This window comes from Poecilia reticulata, chromosome 14, assembly GCF_904066995.2.
Source record: "Poecilia reticulata chromosome 14, P_reticulata-male-v2, whole genome shotgun sequence".
Taxonomy (NCBI): Eukaryota; Metazoa; Chordata; class Actinopteri; order Cyprinodontiformes; family Poeciliidae; genus Poecilia; species Poecilia reticulata.
Window position 1 is genome coordinate 18689379 of NC_088843.1, and position 18407 is coordinate 18707785.

At 40.2% G+C, this 18407-nt stretch overlaps 2 protein-coding genes across 2 annotated transcripts; both read right to left on the reverse strand.

Annotated features, from left to right (window-relative positions):
• Positions 1 to 534: 534 nt before the first annotated feature.
• acer3 (alkaline ceramidase 3) lies at positions 535 to 11712 on the reverse strand. The gene is made up of 11 exons (XM_008428277.3): positions 11531 to 11712; positions 6078 to 6188; positions 5917 to 5969; positions 5760 to 5812; positions 5227 to 5308; positions 5101 to 5136; positions 4162 to 4220; positions 3969 to 4070; positions 3586 to 3690; positions 3469 to 3514; positions 535 to 3359 (listed from the first exon to the last, which is right to left on the reverse strand). Exons 1-11 carry the CDS (start codon positions 11631 to 11633, stop codon positions 3306 to 3308), a joined length of 804 nt encoding a protein of 267 aa, XP_008426499.2. The 5' UTR covers positions 11634 to 11712; the 3' UTR covers positions 535 to 3305.
• Positions 11713 to 12400: 688 nt separating this feature from the next.
• serpinh1a (serpin peptidase inhibitor, clade H (heat shock protein 47), member 1a) lies at positions 12401 to 17026 on the reverse strand. Its single transcript, XM_008428279.3, has 5 exons — positions 16822 to 17026; positions 14698 to 15306; positions 14523 to 14621; positions 13317 to 13549; positions 12401 to 13201 (listed from the first exon to the last, which is right to left on the reverse strand). The coding sequence occupies exons 2-5, from the start codon at positions 15293 to 15295 to the stop codon at positions 12899 to 12901; spliced, it is 1233 nt and encodes a 410-aa protein (XP_008426501.1). The 5' UTR covers positions 15296 to 15306; positions 16822 to 17026; the 3' UTR covers positions 12401 to 12898.
• Between the last annotated feature and the right edge of the window lie 1381 nt (positions 17027 to 18407).

Genomic DNA, 18407 nt, shown 5'->3' on the forward strand with positions numbered 1-18407 from the left:
TTGCAGTTATGTTTTTTCAACATTAGCAGAGAGAGAAAACGTCATAAGGAGTCCGATTAAAGTTACCCACAAGCCATTTAGGGGACATGACGAACAGGTGGATGTTTTGCTCTAGATCAAAGCATATTTATAGGTGTGTTAGAATGGCCCATCAATATTGAACCGATAATCTGTGGCAATTTAAGTTCATGTTTATGCTTCCGATCCAATCTGGATAGAAACGTCAACAAAATACAATTCTATATAATATTGGCTAAGACAGATGAATACATACTAATCATTTCTGCATTTGGAAAACCCCTGAAAACCATGTATCATTTTCCATCTACTCCCTAGTTACAGCAAGGTCTCTTCAAGTCACCTAAAAAAGCTTAGCTGCAACGTTTTGAGTGGACGTGTTTTAGCAGTTTGTGCAAATACTTCCTGTTTTTTGCTGCCCTCTGTAAAATCACTACCAGCACCCAACATTCGGTAACCAACGTTGCATTATCTCCTGCAAGGCGCCCAACAAACTTGAGTCACAGGATTTCAAGAGAGTTTGACACAATATCCTTTATTTGACATCAACAAAGACTGATCAAATTACAACAAAACTGTTGGCAGAGTTTGGTGTTCTGGCCTTAAACACAGAAACTGTTACAGGATGACACCTTTATACAGGCAAGATGTACGTGGAACAGTATGGAAGCTCCACACGCGACCTGGATGGGAGGCCGAAGAGTCAGGCACAGACTTAACATTTAAAGCCGTGAACGTTGGTCCTTCTGAAGCGTCGGTGGCTAATAACCGGAGGGGCTAGGGTGCGTGGTAGAATACGGTGGATGAAATGAGAGGTTTATCACAAATATCAAGGCAACTTGGGTTACACTGCAGTGATAACAATAAGGCACCCTCTTTGAGATCTGCTCAGTTCTTACTGATGAGCAGAGACTTTGAGATAACACAGAGCAAAGATTCACAAAGACACCTGGAGGAGGCTAATACTTATGTTTCATATATTGTGCTTATGGATGTTTTTAACACTGGGCTTGTACACTGAAAAAAAAAACCAAATGCGTGTGTGTATCATGAAGAACGAAGTGATGCGTCGTGTGCTGCCTCAGATTACATAAACGCGTCTCCTAGTGGCTAAAATGTGCATATTCCATATATCCACTTGTTTCAAGCATTCTGTAGTTTTTGATGCCAATGCGCCTGCACCACTTCACAGTAACAAAAAAAAAAAAACACTAAAAGCCCTTCATTAAACACAAAATCTAAGACATGAAAACAGAGGCAAAGATTCCCGCAGCTCTACGGTAGGAAGGTTTTAGACCAGATGATGCAGCAATGAGCTGGAAAGGTGCGCCATCCAGTGGTTGAATCACAAACTACTCATAGTCCTCTGTGCAGTTTCATCTGGATGAGCTGTGTGATGACTAAAACCAATAAATAACAGAGAAGAAAGCAATAAATAACCGTTTGAAATAAAATGCAGCACAGTCAGTGATGTTAAAGTGTTTTGTGTCGAGTCTTGTGATGAGATTTCCTGTCTCTCTTTTAGTAAATGCTGCTCAGGCTTGTGATAAAAGTGAAATCTTGTTCAGTTTGAATAGTTGGATTTTGATTTTGGTCGACCGTCTTCAGAAGCGTTGCTGTGGTAACTAGGCACGGGCCAATGTTAGGCTGTATGAAAACTTGGGAGTTCATTTATATAAAGTGAGTAAAATACATAACTTGATCTCATTGCTAATGGAAAATTAGCCATTTTCCTGCTAAAATAATCCATCTCATTCATTTTCTACAAGGGATGTCCCAATCTGATTCCAGATATTACATATTCCTGATTATGGCAGTGTTAGAAATGACCGTTTTTGGAGTTCCTGAAGAATTTCATGCCAGCTGCACCTCCAGGAATGCATATGACATACATATTTGATGCAGGTAATGTGCAGCTAAGATATAGTTTGTGTCCACTAACCTGTTCATCAGATCTGGGTTTTCTGTTCATATCAACTTTCACAAACAGATAGAGAGGCTGTAGCAGCTTCCTGTCTGCCTGTGTCAGCAGATGGAAATAATCAACAAGACATATCAAAACAAAATAAGTGCTACTAAGAAATGATGAAACTATGCGCATTTTGACATGTTGTCAGAATTTGCTGATCGCTGTTATTAAACGATTGGTTTGGTGTTGGGAGCAAACATCCTGAGCAGGACATCCCAAATTAATACATAACTGTATGTAGCTATATTTTTTTATTGTACTATTCATCCTTTCAGCAAGTAAGAATAGAGTTTATATGAGCCTCTTTTCAGCCTGCTGACTGCCAGTGTGCAGCAATAGTTGAGGGGAAAATGCCTCTCACTCCAGCACCATTAACGGTCAAAAATTCTAGCTGCTTTTATATATATATATATATATATATATATATATATATATATAAAACCCAGCCTTGCTTTGTACTGTGAGCCTGAACGCTACAATCCAGTGTTACAAGCTTTCATTAAAACATTGCAAGGTAAACCAGTAATACATTTCACACATTGGATGACAACTAAATACAAGCCAACACGTGCGACTTTGGCAATAACGTTAATTAAGGTAAAATAAAAAAAAAAGAGCATCTGAATTCCAGTTATGGCATGTCATCATTTTGTGGAAAATTCAAGTAAAAGTTCAACCTTCAGCAATGCAAATAAAAAAAAAATCTTTCCTTATTAGATTAAAACTTGTTCACTTCCACTATAAGTTTGTTTTATTATTTTCTTAAAAAAAAAAAACTATACAATAAACTGATTTAGCTTCTTACAAAACTAAGCCTAAGCAAAGATATCATCTCATTTGAAGGGGGCCATAAATATATTTTGGCTCATATTTTATTATTTACCCGATTAGTCATAAGCAAAGACTGAATTAATTACAGCTGTTCAACTATTTTAACAATAAAACTTTTATATTTCCTTCTATAATTGCCACTGAAGTGGGCTGCATCATTCACTCACTGAAAATGGCTGTTTGGGGAAAAAAAAAACAAAAAAAAAAAAAGAAACTACCCACTTAAAAATAACTTAAACATACTAATCTAATAAATTATAATCAATGGAAAGAATCTTCAGTTTCTTGAAATAATTCAGTGCTATACTTTACTTAGTCATTTTCCACAGCTCAGAACCAAATGGTCCCTAAGTTGGCGCCCTGTGGTACACCAGTTGCTTGCCTGAGGGCCAAGTTCCCATCAGTAGCCAGGTGACACAGGTGGGTTTCTGCCAGTAGCGCCCGGTTCGGCAGTCACCGTGCTTAAGCTGCTCCTCATCTTCTCACTTCAGCTCGTCTTCTGTGGTTCAATGTGCAAAGTGGGCCAGACGCCACACAGAAACTGAACGAAGGGAACATCCAGCAACAGGTCAGGACTCAAGAATTTCAAGCTACAAACCTTTCAAAATCTTTTAAAAGCTTGTCCCAGAAAAGTAACAACACTGGCATACCTTAACTTTTGGTCTATACTTGAGGTAGGTGGATCTGATCTGCAAGCTGGAGGGATGCAGGCAGCAGCGTAAGTCGTCATAACCGAGCACTTTGTTGACACAGACTAGGGATCTTACCTGAGGAGAATGTGCAGGTAGGAGCCGAGACCTGTGAAAATGTGCCACCAGGCATGGAACTGTGTCATCACTCCAACACCAGGGGGCAGCCCTTGTCTACTGGCTCTGAGTTAGGAAAAGAAAAAAAAGAAAAAATACTTTCAGGCAATTTTATTTCCTACTTTGATCAACAAATAAATCCAAAAGGAATTTAGTCAGTTTAATTTATGATCTTAAAAATGTCTACACTTCTTGGATATTTTTAAATATCAGAAAAAAGAAAAAAAAAACATTCCTATTCTTTTACATCTAAGAGATCATTTAGATGAAATCTGTGCTACTTCCCTTGTCTTTTTTACTGTCAATATGACATTTCTAAAACGCTTTACATTAAATCTTCTCACCTTAACGAGTCACAGAAAATGTTGTCGATGTTCCACAGCAGGAAGCCCAACAAAAAGATCCCTAAAGAGGTGTAACACAGGCCCCTGAGCCACGGGTACACCCTGAAAACACAGGGCCGCACAGGCTTTCATCAGGACGCTGCTTTATTGAATACGTCTGAACTATTCTCTTCACGTGACTGGTGTTACTTACCATGTAACAATGAAGACCGAACGCATCACCAGGCAAGCTACCAGGGCACCATACATGACCTGAAAAGAGGGTCCGTACTTAGATCTAAAGCAGTCCACGAGCAAATGTTTAAAGAGTTAGGCCAAGAGGAGTTTTGCTGGAGAGAAAAACGTCTTTTTAATGTGTTTTCATTTGGCTTACTGAAAGTGAGGTTTTACAGAAATGTTGCACGTGAAAGGAAAAGCAAAAGTGTCAGCAGTTTCACTTCTGCTTACCGGGTAAATAAATATCCTGCAGACTAACTGGTGTAAGTAACACCAGTTCAGGAAAGTGCATCACCTGGCCTGGAAGGCAGAGAAACTAAGCAATTTGTTTACTTCTTTATTTATATGAAAAAACAAAAAAAGTTAAAAAATTAGATTTAAAAAGTGTTACAAAGGTCAGCAAAACCAGATTAACGTTTAAATCCAAATTAGCTGCTGCTGGCCTACGCTGCCCAACTCAATCTTTAAGCTTGCACGTGAAAATGGCTGCAAACAGATGCACAATTATGCAACCGTGCATCTTTGAAAAGCAGAGGTGGAGCCTCCTGCACAACCAACAAGAATGCAGCAAGCGGTAGATGGCACATCAAAAACAAAACTCTTGTATTTTGTGCAGTTGATCCAGGGACTGGTTATACCTATATTATTGAAAATAATCAAATCGAATCTCCACTCAGTTCTAAAGCAGCTACTCTTTGAAGTTCTTAAAGATAAGAAAATCAAACAAATGAAAAAAACAGTTCTTATGATAGAAGAATACCAAAAATGTAGTGAACCGTGTACACACTGCCTACCAATCAGCATCTACCATCCAGAGCGCGCCTGCTGTGTGGGCGGGTCCACTGTTTACATAAGTTAAAGGTGACCTACAGCCAACTGCACCCTGCTAGCAAACAAGGGCAGACAAACACCTTACCTGGTGAAACACTGGCTCCTTCCACTGCAGGTACACCTGAACAAGATACAAAGAATGAGAGGATATGACTGTTTTTGTTTACTATGGTTACAGTAAACAACTTTTAAAGCGCTTGCAGACACTCACCAAGGTGACCGAGACGCTGAAGATGATCAACAACACGATAGGAAACACACTGATGCTGTTCTCTTGCTTGAAGCACTCGTATCTGAACGAAAGAAATACTTTTAGCTTTGGCTTAATCTGCGTTAAAAGGTGAGGCTGAAAGGAAGCGGTTCATGAAGTACACACACGGCTGGAACATTATAGTTCCCCGGAGCTGTGAGGCATTCACTTGAAATTGGATTCAACAGGTCTTTTTACAGCACATTATACAGGTGTGGACAAATTGGCAAAAAAAAAAAAACTTAAATGAAATCCTTTTTTACTGCAGTAGCAAAACAAAGGAAACAATTAGAAAAAACTCATATATATTCAATCAGGGAAAACACTAAAAATTATGTATTTCCTTCTGGAGCGGTAGCAGAATTATTGCTAACCCTAACAACTCATTTACATAAAATGTTACTGAGCATTTTAGACCAGCTTTCAAAACCAGCTCATCGGTAAAGGACCTTAAATGCACCAAAATAAATAAAAATAAAATCTGAACCACTTACAGGCAGTACACAAACACACATGTACTGTAAATCATTGGCAACTCGTCCAGCAGCTGCAAAATAGCAGAAAGAAAACACAAATACATTTTATTGAGAACAAGAAAGCTTGTCTGCGGATGTGTGGAGTGTGAGAGGATGAAACGGCTGCGTATCCCACCTGCATCTCATACAGCAGCGTCATGTGGAAGCACCAGGAGCCGACACCTACGGCTGCGTCGCACAAAACACACACAGAAAGAAACGGAAAGACGTTTTAACATTCTGTCGTACGAGCGGCGTGACCAGCAGGAGTATCGGCTGTGAGGCCTTCAGCCTCACCTGAAAGACCAAGAAACGAGTAGATATAACGAAACTCCAGGCCGTCCCGGAACGTCTGGACGGCTCCGTATATGGGCGGAAGAATCATTATCAGGTTGCTGACAGTGTTCCCTGTTCAAACAGAAGAGAACAAGTCAGTGAGTCTGACTTTAGATCAAAACATCTGCAGCTACTTCTATTGTTGAGCTAAGTGGTACTCTACTCCTGCTTTTGCTTAAAGTCTTCCTGTCGGTTTAAAAAGGGCCCGCAGTACAAAACAGGATGTGATGTCGCTGAGGTAACCTTGAGTTCAATCCAGTTTCCAGGGTTACTAATTAGGTTTCCACCACGTTCAGGCTTTTCCTGGTCTATACAGAGTTCCTGTTTTCTTTGAGGTCTGACCTGTTGATTCCTACCAAATGTTTGCATTTTCTATCACTTCTTTTAACTTCACAAGTTTATTTTTAAGTTGAAGTTAAGATAAAAGATGACATGGCAGTTTCTCCTTATCCAAGCTCTTTTTTTAATCTTCTAATATGACCAAACTGTTGCTTTTGAATGTGCCTTTGCAGCACTATAAATGCATGTGGCCTGGCTAAAAACCAAACACAAAATTTTACCAAGTATTTTTTGGTTTTGTTCCTACTGCAAATATCTCAGTACATTTGAAATAAGACAAAACTAACATTCAAGTAGCTTTTTCAGGAGAAAAAGTAACTTCTTAGGAGTTTGAGTAATTAATTCCTTAACAATGATGAAAAAGTACTTGTTCAATTAGCAGATTATTTCACTTATAAATAGAAATAACCTGCCCATGGAACAAATACTTTTCATCAATATTAAGCAATCATCGACTTAAAACAAGCTCCTCTATCTTGGTAAAAAAAAAAAGTTACCTATAAGTTAGTATGGTCTTATTTCAAGTGTACTAAATAAGACAAAATATCTATTCAAAATATCCAGTGCAAATATCTATTCCAGATATTTGCACTGGAAACCAAACCAAAATTACTTGGTAAGGTTTTGTGTTCTTGCGGTGAACATAAACACGTGGCTCCTGTTGAACATCTGCAGATAAAAACAGACGCCACTAGATGACGTTATCAAATCTCCAACAATGATCTGAATAAAACACAGCCCCACAATCAGGCGTATCAAGCAGAACAAACCGTTTATCTGCAGAAGGGGCTCATTAAGGCAACGTAACCTTGTCCCTGTTTCTAAGACTAAACAGATAATGTTTTTATGGCTCTGTAACACCGCGTGAAACAGGAATGCCGCGTTATTAGCACCAACTCAATCAAGCATCAGCCGCTTCGGAGTTTATCTGTTCAAAATTTCCTGCAGGATCCACCGATTCCTGCAATAATTCGGCATCTCTGAGCCTCTTAGCGCTCCTGAATGGGCCTCTGCTGCCTTTCAGTGGGAACACAACTAGTTGCTGAGTTGGCAAAGCAGTCACCTTCCTGGGTCAACTCAGGAGGGTTGCTTTTATTAGGCTGACAGCAGTCAGATAACGAACCGTCATCTGTTGAACTTGCTTCACAGTCCAGTGGGACGATGGGTGTGTTTGATTCTGCAGCGTATGTGGCTGGCACAGAGCTCAACATGGAAGGTTTCTATTGATTTCTGACCTTCAATTTATATCCAGAGAAGTGCTTACACCTCTTGTTGAAGAATTACCTTTGACTGATTTGGTGACCATGTTGTACCTGATTGTTGTTCTGCTTTAACATTATCAGAACCACAGGAAATGTGATTTAGATAATAATCAGAGTCATGTATGTTCAGAAAACTTGCTAAGCCTGGTGATAGTGTGCTACGGCAGTCATTCATCCAGCAGTTTGTCGTGTTTTTGAGGTAAAAAAATCTTTAAAGTTTTCAAGGAAATTTGAAAATATCACTTGATAATTATGCGTTATTGAAAGATTGGAAGATTAATACCAACTATAAAGCCTTAGAAATGCAAACATTTTAAAAAGATTAGAAAACACAAACAACACCACAGCAACACATTCAGTTTTATTCCAGACTTTGACTTTGCTGACTTTCCACAGCTCAGAGTGATGCTAGCCTTGTTCGTTTTTGCTGATGTGCTTCAGATTATTATCCTCCTACAATAATAAGCGTAAGGTCAAAAACTGATGGCAGGACATTCTCCTAAACCGTCACACCCGGAATTTAATTTAGGAGACAAATAAAAAGCTAGAAAACGAACCTAAATGTGCTAAGGCTTGCAGCATGATTTAGCAGGGAAATAAGTCTCGTCTAGAAGGATAATGGAAAAAAGGCAAGTTGTAGAATTCAGCTCAATGTAGCAATTAGAGCAAGTCTGGATAAGCTGCTAAATGCTGAAATCTAATTCCTGTGCAGAAGTGCAGGAACAAGGCGACCATTATTTTCTGAAAAGATTCTATATGAACAACAGGTTGGGAGGCCCTGCTTTGGATGTTGTTCTGGGTTTTCTGTGACTTCCTGGTTGAGTCGTAGATGAGCCCTCAGTGATTTTGGTACCACAAAGAAGCGTTAGCGCCCCCTCTCCATCTGTTCTCCCTGTTTGTAGCTACTACCTCTCACAGAAACCCCAAAGTCTTTGAAAGAACTTTGCAGACCTAACTCCAGACTGAGAGATATCATCCGGTTTGTTTTTTATCTTCAGATAAGAGAATGATATGGAGATGTAGAAATAATCAGGGAGTAACTTTTGAAATGGAATTTAATTTGTTTTTTTTGTTTAATTACAATTAAATTATGATTCACTGAGAGGTGCAATCCGTCTTCAAAATTTAAATCACCATTTGAAAAGTGCATTTGAGGGTTTTTTTCAGGTTATCTTTGATGCAAAATTTAGCTCAAAGATCTGAAACATTTAAATGTGATAAAAAATATAAGTAATTTGTAACAGCGCTTCATTAATCAAATTAATTCTCCATATCTTGAAATTTGTCTTGCACAGTATTCACACTTATTTTCATTGTGCATGCTGTTTGGGTCAGCTAGCTTTTATAAACTAGGTTGATTAGACTGAAATAACTCCATCTAAAAGACATTATTTATTGCATTAATATAACATTTCCTTAAATTTGACTAGGAATCGTTGTGGGAAAATGACTTTAAATTGTCATTTGTTAAAAGTGGGAGCAAAACAAAAAAGTCCTGCAGTATTTGTTTCATTTCATGCTCAACTTTATAACCAATCCTAAAAATTTAAGAAAGGACAAAAGTGGTGCGATGAGAGGCGCCGATCGTGGAAACAATCAGAACATGACCCAGAATTTGAACATAAAAGTCAAGGCATGTGCCGTTTTAAAATGCATGCATGCATGCATGCATGCGCTCAGGCAACGGACAACAAACGCAAACAAACCCTGAGCGCGCCGCAGCGCGTCACTGTGGGTGCGCCGTTTAAACATTTCAACGACAAGTGCAAATATCCGAGTAGCATGTGTGCGGCGACGTCCCTCACGACGGCCGCGCTCCGCTGTCACAGAGATAATCCACCAAAGTGACGCCTCAGACGTAGGCTGAACGTTCCGGCCCCGCTCCAGGAACAAAGCCGCGTTCCGGCCGCTGAAACCTGAATAAGGGTCGTTTAAATGCCAAGCCATTCTCCTGCAGCTGACAACCACCGCCTCTGCGGGGCTGGTGCGCGTGTTATTTATGCAAACAAAAGCCTCAACTGTTGGTATTCAGCAGGTGTGTTGTTGGGGGAGTGAAGGTTTAGAAAACCTGTCAGCGATATTCCGTTGATTGTCGCTACAAAGGAGGTCTGAACTCTGACCCAGCTGGTCTGACTTCCCGTTGAAAAAAGTTGTTGCCTTAGGCAGACGTAAACTAGTTTACCTGGATAAACCTATTAACTCTGCACATTTTTAACTAATTATTTGCCCTTTCTTTATTCTCGTACGCATTACACGCATTGACAACAAGTGCTATTTGAATAAACGATCCCTGTGATGTTGAACGCTGCCGAGATGTTTGGGCGTGTGTGAGTAAAAGTGCAGCTTTTGCCATATCGTTGCATCGCCCTGCTGACAAGGCAGCTGTCTAAATGGTCTGATGGAAGCGCTGTTTACATCTTAGATAGTGGTGCTCGAGGAACCAGTTTTTATCATTAGACCAAACAAGAAGACTCAAACAGAGCTGAAGGAATGTTTTATCAGCTTTAAAGATGTGACTGAGAATCACGCACTCCAAGAATCAACAACTAACTTAAAACCAGAGGCAGGTTTAGACATCGAGCCCAAGGAATTACCTAACACACACATGAGAAATTTAATTTATGAAATTTATCTGCTCTCTTGTGAGCTGTAGCAGCCAATGCTAATTTGTGGTGAGGTTATGCTTGCCCTGCCCATACTTTCTCTTTGCTGCTCGTAAACAAACTTTAGCTTAGCTACTGCCACCTACTGAAATGGAGGATACCAGTTTAAACTGCACCATTTTTTAAAATTCAATCTGTGGATACCGAATTGTCAATAGACAGACGTCCGCTGCAGTCAAATGTCGTAATAATTTTATTTTATTTTATGCATCTCCTGTACCTAAGATATACTTATAGCAAAATCAGAGTACATTTTCTGTTAAGCCACACTACATGTTTAAAAATAGACAATGCCAAAAAGGAAAAATCCCTAAGAAACAACAACAAACATATGTACAAAACACGTGAAACCTTAGAAGTACACTTTAAAAAAAACAGAACTTTATGCCTACATGAAGCCTGTCATGCCGAAACGAAGTAGGAGTTTAAACCTCTGAGGTTAAAACATTTATTAGCTTTAGTTCAACAACAACATCCCCAGAAACTGCAAACTGGGCTATAGGTCAAGAGTCCAAGATTTTTTTTTTTTAATAAAATGGCTAGAGAGATATTTTTATATCAATTTACAAACAAGGACTAATTGTAGAAATAAGATTCAATTAGACTCTAAATACGTTAAAGTAAATATTTATATAAATATTTTAAAAAGGGCATGGAAGGGAGTAGGGGGGCAACATGGCTAGTTTCGCCCAAGACTCCAGCTGCCTAGATCCACCTCTGGTTGAAATGCAACACAGCTGCTGTGACAAAGAGTAAGGTAGATGTTTAAGGATTTTGCTAATGATTACATTACCCAGCTGTCGCTGCACTGCACGAATCGATCTTTAGTAAAACTGTTCGTCAGAGAGCAGGTTCACCACATGCCCAATATGTTTCTGTTTCCCTTGTTACCAGACAGTTTTTATGGCAGGTCAGGTGCCGTACAGGCTAACACTTAGCATATAAACAGAGCCGAAATGAGCGCGGTATTTCAGACACACTGGATAATTGTTCCAGCTGTGTAGCCGTACATGCCCAGTCTCAATGTTTACGTTATTACGGGCGACTGACTGTACGTGTACAGTATGACTCTTATCGCCGAAAAGTCTCTTAAAAACGAACCCTTGGACACGCGGCTTTTCGGTAAAAGGGAAAGAAATATCTTACTCACAGAACTCCGCGATGTAGAAAGAGACGACATAATTCTCCTCGCACCATTCCAGCGTTGAGGTCGGCCGCCCCCAGTATCCTTGCCTGTCTATCGAGGGAGCCATGATGGAAGAGGAGGAAGCGGAGGGCGCTAACGGGTTTGTAGTCCCATCACAGCGCGAGCTGTGCGCGAGCAATGCGCGAGCCCTCCTACTCGGGAGCTCGAGATGGACTGGCAGATAGAAACAGACTACAACACATCAAAACATGCGTGTACAGTCAGGATATTTGCGAGAAAAATTTTTTATTCATTTATTTATTTATTTATTTCAACACGTAGGCCTACTAGTTGAAAACAGTAATGGTGAAAATCTAGGCATGAACACAAAAATGGAAACTACACCAAAAGTAACCAGTTAATAGCACAGTTTTACTTTAAAGTATTATTACCACACTTGCAATATTTAGACGTGTGTAAGGCTAGTTTGAAACATGCACAACTGTTGCCGATTTGGTTTGGTGTTTCAAAGTTTATGTTATTATAAAACTTTTATGTAATAATGTAAAAACTGCAACATTACTAGATATTACTTTCTCTGAGATTAAAATAAAAACGGGAGAAGGACGTTGAAACAGCTGTGCCTGTATGTAGTGTAACCATAAAGCCGATAGGTGGCGATAAAGGCTAGGGAGTGTTTCAGAATGCACTGAAACATTAATATGTACCAAAAAAATTAATAATAATTCAAATGAGAAAAACATAACACCAGTATTATTGTTATTATTTACTGCTTCCCATGTATTATTTTGATAAACCTCACTTTGGGAAATTGCTGACATAAAATTACACATGAGTAGAAGCAATTACATAATTAAAAAAAACACAGCTACATGTTTTCTCACACTCTTTATTTTAAAAGAAGGATATGACTCACAGACTTTTTTTTCTCAAACATGAAAGGCATTCTTTTAAAAATGAAGAATATTTAGGTGAATCAGCTGTTTCCAAGTGCATCAGGAGAGCATGAAAAAAATAACAGACTGCATCAGTGCAAAGAACAGAAACAAAAATATAGTTACCACTCTTTCTTTTTTTTAAATCTCAAATCTTAGAATTTGCCACTGAAATGCTTCATCTTGAAAATAACCCATTCAGACATTAGAGTTTAACAAATATCCCATAATTGACCGCAATAATCCAAATTGCAGTATTTTTATTTTCTTGTTCTCAATCTACAATATAAAATATGAAATAATTTATTGTCAGTTGGAAAACTCTATTGTAAAAAATACCTAACACAATTCCCATATTCTGTGTTTTGGAATGGCTTTTATAACAGGGGAATACAATTATAGAACATCAAAACACATCCAGAGCATACAGATTGAGTTATAACTCATCTCTCATTTTTTCTCCTTTGGGCCTGACCATCCGGCCGATGAACAGGAGCGAGTTTGTTTTCTTGTCCTTGATGAGGAAAATGAACGGGTGGTCAGCATAAAACAGCTTTGGGGTTTTGAGTTTCTCTGTGCCAAAGACGCTGGTATCAATTTCATTTCCATGAGTGTCCCACTCCAAGGCCGCAGCATGGAGTACGCTGGACAGATAGAGGTCCTTTTTCCCAGAGACGTTGGACAGATCAGCTTTGGATTTGTCCACAGCCTCGGTGAGGCCCAGGTCCTGAAGGTGCTTCTAAAAAAAAAAAAAAAGGAGCAGAAAGATTCAATGTGATGCAACTGTAAGGGTGAGAATCTCAGAGTGGTGAATTTTCTCCAAATCAAGTCTCATGAAGTGTGGCGTGTTTTACCTGCAGGTTGTGACTAACTTCCATGCTGACTTTAGGCAGAGAAACAGCCACTGGTGTCTGCTTCATTTTTCCCATCCATGTGTCCAGTTGCTTTTTACTGAGCATCTTCTCTAGTCTGTCCAGAGGCTCCACATGGTAGGGCATGATGAACACCACTGTGGACTTCTTATGAGCCAAAGGCAAGCTCAGAAGATACAGTTTATTGGTTGTGTCATCATAGAAGTCAAATAGACCTGAAAAAAAAAAAACAGGTCCCACAACTGTTCATACACTACACCCTGAAGAACCTCTTAAAGGGGCGTTATTACGTGTTTTCCAGGCACATAGTGTCATTTTATAGACCAGTCATTAATTATGCTAACTTCAGTTGTTATAACAATGCTATATATATAAAATATGACTTAAAGACATTTGACTCCGCCTCCAGGAAGTCATCACATTACTCCTCTATCAACATTTAATGTACTAATTAGCACATTTTTTGTATAAATGAGTATAACTTTGATCGCTAGATGGCGTCAAAGCGTTTCCAATACTTTTTTTTTTTTTTGCCAGTTTGGGCTGAAAATGCAACAAACATTTTATAGGAGTTAATGAAATGTACAAAAACACACAAAACATCCATCCATTTTCTTTCACCCTTGTCCCTCAGTGGGGTCGGGAGGGTTGCTGGTGCCCATCTCCAGCTAACGTTCCGGGCGAGAGGCAGGGTACACCCTGGACAGGTTGCCAGTCTGTCGCAGGGCAACACAGAGACACACAGGACACACAACCATGCACACACACACACACACTCACACTCACACCTAGGGGCAATTTGGAGAGGCCAATTAACCTGACAGTCATGTTTTTGGACTGTGGGAGGAAACCAGAGTACCTGGAGAAAACCCACCATGCACAGGGAGAGAATGCAAACTCCATGCAGAAAGACCATGCAGAAAGACCAGGGCCGGGAATCGAACCCAGAACCTTCGTGCTGCAAGGCAACAGCTCTACCAACTGCGCCACTGTGCAGCCCACAAAACACTATCCCTTTAAGTAAAATAGTTTTGTGTCATATCTGTAATTTGTGAATCGATCTAAGCAGTTATCAGAAATTCTTTTTCCACAGTTTTTGTTGTGTGAACAGCACAAAAAAATGCTTATGTCTATTTTTTCCCATCATAAAAAAAAAGCACAAAAAAACAAACAGATTCTTTGACCCACCTGTGCGGTGCATCATCTGCAATGCCACAGTGTAGCTTCCGGACACCAGGAACCCTCGGTTGTCCACCATTGTGGGGTGGAACTGCTCATCCCAGTGAGCTGTGAGGAAAGGCCAGGCTTATTTAGAGCTCCTTCAGATGAAACGGTTCAATTCCACACAGAGATACACACTTACGTTTGAAAAACATAGCATTGATGATCATTGCTCCATCGGTGTTTTCCACGTCTTTGGTGACCTCGGGCAGCTTGCCGTCGGTGGACTTGGCCGCCCACTCGTTGATGGAGTTAACGGCACTCTTTTTATCTCTGAAGTTGATCTTGGAATGGTCACATTTGTAATGCTTTTTGCTGCTCTTCACGAAATCCTCCGCAAAGGTGACGGAGCTCGGTCCGTAGAGGCGGTTGCTAATCTTCCAGGTGACATTGCGCTCTTTTGGGTCGCTCACCTCGGTGAGGAGCTCCGCCAAACCAGAGTGCAGCTGCTCGTCCTGAACCTTGGCTGCGTTCAGGATGGTCTTCACTTGGGAAGCCGTGGAACCCTTCCCCCCGAGAGCCACCAGACCCAGGGAGGAGGCCACCACCACGGGGGAGATGAGGATGTTCTCTGCTCCTTTTTCCTTCGCCATGTTCTGGTAGAGGCTGATAGCCAGATTGGCGCTGTTGTCAGCCAGTATGGTGGCATGGTTGCTAAGGACTTTATCTGCTGTTGTAGCCGTGGCAGCTGAGATCGCCGGGGCCAGAAGGGCCAGGGGCACCAGGAATGTTAGCCACATTGTTACAAAACCTGAAAAGAACATGAAGTCAGTTGTTTTTGTTTTTTTATTGTGAGTCAAACTTCCACATACAGAAGAACAAACCCCCACATTTGACCAAACTACTGTAATAGACTTATAAAGACCATCCCGTTGTACTATCTGGTTTGGTACATACAGAGGGTCTGGGCTCATGGACTCTGACGAGGTTTTAAATGTTATCCAATAACTAATATTTGCCTGTGACACATTTAATGCAGAGGTTCGATGCTATGAAGCTTACCAGAAATCGCCTGCACTGTTAACAACCATCCTCCAACCAGGTGTTGAGCCGAAACAGACGACTGTTGAGTGTTTATTCAATATTTGGTATACTGAACGGCTTTGTTCACTTCCTCAGCTGCCATTGCTTAAACGACCGTCAGACGACAATTCTAAAACAAACTACTTAAAAAAAAAACTATGTGTTTGTATTTGCATTTGCGTTTGTATAATTTGGACTGACAAAGTTGACAAAAATACACAACAAACTCAAATATTCACCTTTCTTGCTGTTTAAATTCATCAAAATTCTTTTGGAAGTCAGACCTACTACGTATAGAAAACTTCCCAGAAAAGACGTGAAATTCTTGTACAGCCACATAGACAGTTTTGGATCTATCTGAACCAAAACCCTGGTCTACGTGATCTGAGATGCTCATGACTGGGCTCTGCACTAGATTTCAGGTCTCAAATGTCATCTTCCAGTGGAATGAATGTGGTTGAATCTGATTGGCTCTGTGCTGTGTGGGAAAAGAGGCCGCTTGCTGCCACACGTGATGCAAAACTTTTGCTCTGGTTCCCTTTTCAGAAAGCGTCCAATAGCCTGAAGGAGAGCGTAGATCTGCTGCGTGACAACAGGCTGCTTGCTTTCTACACGCTGGTTTAAGCCTGGAAACCAAAATAAAAAGATGAAGCGATGTCTGGCTTCACCTGGATCAGATTTTTTTCTGCGAGGCAACATTTTTCTAACCAACTGTTGTTGGCCGCTTTTGTGAGATCTAAAAACTATCCTGCATACGACACTTTAAGATTAAACTTTCTTGCTTTAAATATCAAATGAATCAGTGATGCATTATCGTAGACTAGCACAAGATCTCCATATCAGAGGTAAAGTTGGACCACGACTGTCTCTGTAGAATTATCAGTTCATCTTCCTGGGCTTAAAAATAGTTTGAATGGATAACAAGGCTCCAGGCAGGTTAGAAGTAAGCATTATTGTGTCTACAGGCAGAAAACCACTGAAGAAGAAGAAACATCCTGCTTCCTAAACGAAATCAGATCCAAAGCTGCAGCCATCTCACATGACTACACCCACCCGCTCATTCATTCTGGCCTACAGACTTCAACAGCCACTCTCACCAACAGGTTTCAAAAACCATCCGTACATGTGCAACAGAAACTTTAATGCCACAGCACAGGCAGACAGACAGACAGACAGACAGACTAAAATGTCTGGACATTTGTTCTCCAAGACTCCCTCCCTCCTCCATACTCCCAGTGTTTACCTTATTTGGCCTTTGGAATAAATCAGCAAGTTTGCTGTCTAGTTGGGTTCACATAGGTCCACAAGCTCCGGCCTTCTGAGCATGAAGTCAGAGTATCTCACGGAAGAGAACAAAAGTTGGAGAAAAGGAGTTCCTGTGCTGGGAGAGAACAAAAATCTCTGCCCTGGGCTCCTGTTTCTAGGCCGTCCCACCCAGAAGGAGCAGTGGGAGAACGAAACACCCCGCGCCCCCAGGTCCTAAAGCCTGGATATGAAGTTCGGAGCTACGGCGTGGAAATCAAAATATGTTCCTCAGTTGATAAATTTAGAAACCTTGCTTTTAAAGTTGGTGAAAAATGTTCTACATTGACACAACTTCAGCGTTATTTAATCATATTTGGTGCAGCCTCATAGGGCACCTTGCAAAAGTGTCCACGCTTTTGAATCTTTGTCACATCACTAGATATTATTATTAGTAAAGAATAAAACAAAACATGTCTCATTGACCTTCACAATTTGGTACAATTTCATGTCAGCGATTTTCATAAAATCCCCCCAAAATTATTCTGATGTTTGTGATTGTAAAATTACAGTTTCAAGTTTAAGGGACAATAATTCCTCCGTAAGACACTTTTCTCTAGTTTTAACCTCCTTTTCCTTCCCCTCCTCTTCCTGTAGCTGCGTATTTGTGTCGCCATCTGGGAGTAAGGAAGTCGTAGGACGTATTTAAATATGAATCAAAGGCTGATTTTAACACCCTTGTGAGTCTATGCTAAACTAAAATTATTAACTGTCAAATTATTAAAAGATTATTTATCTTCACACCTTATAATTTGGAGGGCGTAGTAGTCAAGTTAGCATTTTGTACAACTGTTCTTAGCCATGTAGTAGTCTCTTCCCCCTCTCCTCCCAACTGAAGGATTTACCAGCCTCCTTATTGTCTGAAACTGGAGCCTGAGTTAAATGTAAAGGAATCCCGCCTCCAATGTCACATCCTCCTGAGGGTTGCACATTGTTTGGACGAGGATCGTACTGCAGGAAGTAGCAGAAGCAACGGATGTACATCCGGCACAAAGCTGCCAATACATTTAGTCACTACGACCTCTGGAGCCATTTTTGTTCACTTTGGCTTGGATGGGAAAACCAGACATACTTGATGTTCATAAGAGATTTAGGTAAAGTAAAAAAAAAAAAAGTCAATTTGACATAACACTGCCCCTATCAGCAATTCTGTTGGATGCAGAAAATGTTCGTTAAATGATGATTAAATGATGCCATTATAACTTGTCAACCAGTTAAGCTATTTGGAAAGAATAGAAATGTTGTTGCCAGTTAGTTAATTCTAAAAATATACCCAGTCCTCTTTCTTTTCTGTGCAGACGCTGTGCTCACTGTTGCTTGATAAAGAAATCTTTGTTGACACAATAGAAAGAGCAAAGGCAGGGAGCATTAAACCAGAGGCCAGCAGCAGGCATGATGATGATGATGATGATGATGATGATGATGATGATGCAGGGTCTTCTCAATTAAGGAGAGATTACAACTTCACTCTCATTCATGCTTCAAATATTTTTGTCAGTAATCAGTAGATCATCTGAGACTGTCATA

Bases quoted from the DNA above. Each gene is read 5' to 3' on its own strand.
- serpinh1a (XM_008428279.3), bottom strand. From the start codon at position 15,295: ATGTGGCTAACATTCCTGGTGCCCCTGGCCCTTCTGGCCCCGGCGATC. The intron at 14,622-14,697 runs GTAAGTGTGTAT...CTTTCCTCACAG, and splicing joins CAATGCTATGTTTTTCAAAC to CTCACTGGGATGAGCAGTTC. The intron at 13,550-14,522 runs GTGGGTCAAAGA...TTTTTTTTTCAG, and splicing joins GCAGATGATGCACCGCACAG to GTCTATTTGACTTCTATGAT.
- acer3 (XM_008428277.3), bottom strand. From the start codon at position 11,633: ATGGCTCCCTCGATAGACAGGCAAGGATACTGGGGGCGGCCGACCTCA. The intron at 4,221-5,100 runs GTAAGGTGTTTG...CCCTCTTTTCAG, and splicing joins AGGAGCCAGTGTTTCACCAG to GTCATGTATGGTGCCCTGGT. The intron at 4,071-4,161 runs GTAAGTAACACC...CTGTGTTTTCAG, and splicing joins TCGGTCTTCATTGTTACATG to GGTGTACCCGTGGCTCAGGG.